This window comes from Schistocerca cancellata, chromosome 9, assembly GCF_023864275.1.
Source record: "Schistocerca cancellata isolate TAMUIC-IGC-003103 chromosome 9, iqSchCanc2.1, whole genome shotgun sequence".
In the NCBI taxonomy this organism is placed as follows: domain Eukaryota; kingdom Metazoa; phylum Arthropoda; class Insecta; order Orthoptera; family Acrididae; genus Schistocerca; species Schistocerca cancellata.
In genome coordinates this window covers 37,082,513-37,084,116 of record NC_064634.1, presented here as the reverse complement: position 1 = coordinate 37,084,116, position 1,604 = coordinate 37,082,513, and the positions used below count along the sequence as shown (strand labels likewise).

General features: G+C 54.7%; 1 protein-coding gene across 1 annotated transcript; it reads left to right on the top strand.

The window, feature by feature from the left end:
• Nucleotides 1-501: 501 nt before the first annotated feature.
• Nucleotides 502-1,032, top strand: LOC126100765 (trypsin-7-like). Its single transcript, XM_049911385.1, has one exon. It carries the CDS (start codon nucleotides 502-504, stop codon nucleotides 1,030-1,032), a length of 531 nt encoding a protein of 176 aa, XP_049767342.1.
• Nucleotides 1,033-1,604: the final 572 nt, after the last annotated feature.

The window sequence follows — 1,604 nt, the reverse complement described above, 5'->3', positions numbered from 1 at the left end:
ATGACCTCAGATGTTATGTCCCATAGGTCTCAGAGCCATTTGAAGCACTGCCACGAGGGGCTACACCACCAACAGGGGCCGCGCGGGATTAGCCGAGCGGTCTGAGGCGCTGCAGTCATGGACTGAATGGACTGAGCGGCTGGTCCCGGCAGAGATTTGAGTCCTCCCTCGGGCATGGGTGTGTGTGTTTGTCCTAATTTAGGTTATGTAGTGTGTAAGCTTAGGGACTGATGACCTTAGCAGGTAAGTCCCATAAGATTCCACACACAATTGAACATTTTGAACCAACAGCGCTTTGGAGCTAACAGTGTCCTCTGTTAACTGTGTGATAATTCGTCTCACTTGAAGCCACACGCCACACTTTCTACTTCCAGTGATTGTGTGTCGCATATACTTGTAAACAATAAGATAAGTGACCAGACGTCTGAGCGTTTACCGATAATAAGGCACTTTATTATATCTATATGTATGTTATCGGCACTGGAGTAGATACGATCTCGGATGATGCTGAATGTTGCCAGAAGTCCCATTGTTCGCGGACTAATCTTCGCCCTGGCAGCGCCCGGGCGGTATAAAAGCGGCTTCGCCGCCCGTGCCTCGCACCCTGCCACCGCCATGATGCGCGCAGTTCTCGTCATCGCCGCGGCGTGTCTACTGGCGCCGCCGTCGTTGGCGGCTCCGTGGCTCAGGACTCGCGGCCACGGGCGAATCATCAACGGCACGGAGGCCGACATCGCCGACTTCCCCTGGATGGTGTCGCTGCAGATCCTGGACGACCACGCGTGCGGCGCCTCCATCATCAGCAGCACGTGGGTGCTGACGGCGGCGCACTGCGTCTACGTCTGCCAGCTGTACGCCGACCGCCACAAGAGCATGCGCGCCGGCTCCTCCAGCCGGGCCAGCGGCGGCGTCCGCCTCGACGTCGCCCAGATGATCAAGCACGCCGACTTCCAGATGCCCACTGACGAGGACCCTGACGTCGACTACGACATCGGGGTCATCCAGGTGAGGGGACGTACAAGGGTACGCTAGTGGCGCTTTTACGTCGCACCCTCTATCCCAACCGCTAGTCGGCGTGACCTGTTGTTGATGAAACGAGCCCACACAACCTTACCAGTGCATTTAACCTGCACCGTCGCTGCTCGCCCATTGCTCGTTACGAACCTCGCTGGGCGATTTTTATTCCTTGGAGTAGCGATCGTTGTTGCCAGTCACGAAGCTTGAAATCAGAGTCATGCTAGCAGACCCGTTGTTTAAATAACTACACCTCGTTTTACGCGCTTCCTCACACAGCATCTAAGTACTTTTACATTCCCACCTACGTTCCATACTCCGCAAGTCACTGTGTAGTCTATGGCGGAGGGTATTTATTGTATTGCATATTAAGGTTCAAATGCTTCAAATGGCTCTGAGCGCTATGGGACTCAACATCTGAAGTCATCAGTCCCCTAGAACTTACAACTACTTCTGCCTAACTAACCTAAGGATATCACACACATCTATGCCCGAGGCAGGATTCGAACCTGCGACGGTAGCGGTCGCATGGTTCCAGACTGTAGCGCCTAGAACCGCTCGGCCACCCCGGCCGGCGCATATTAAGGCTT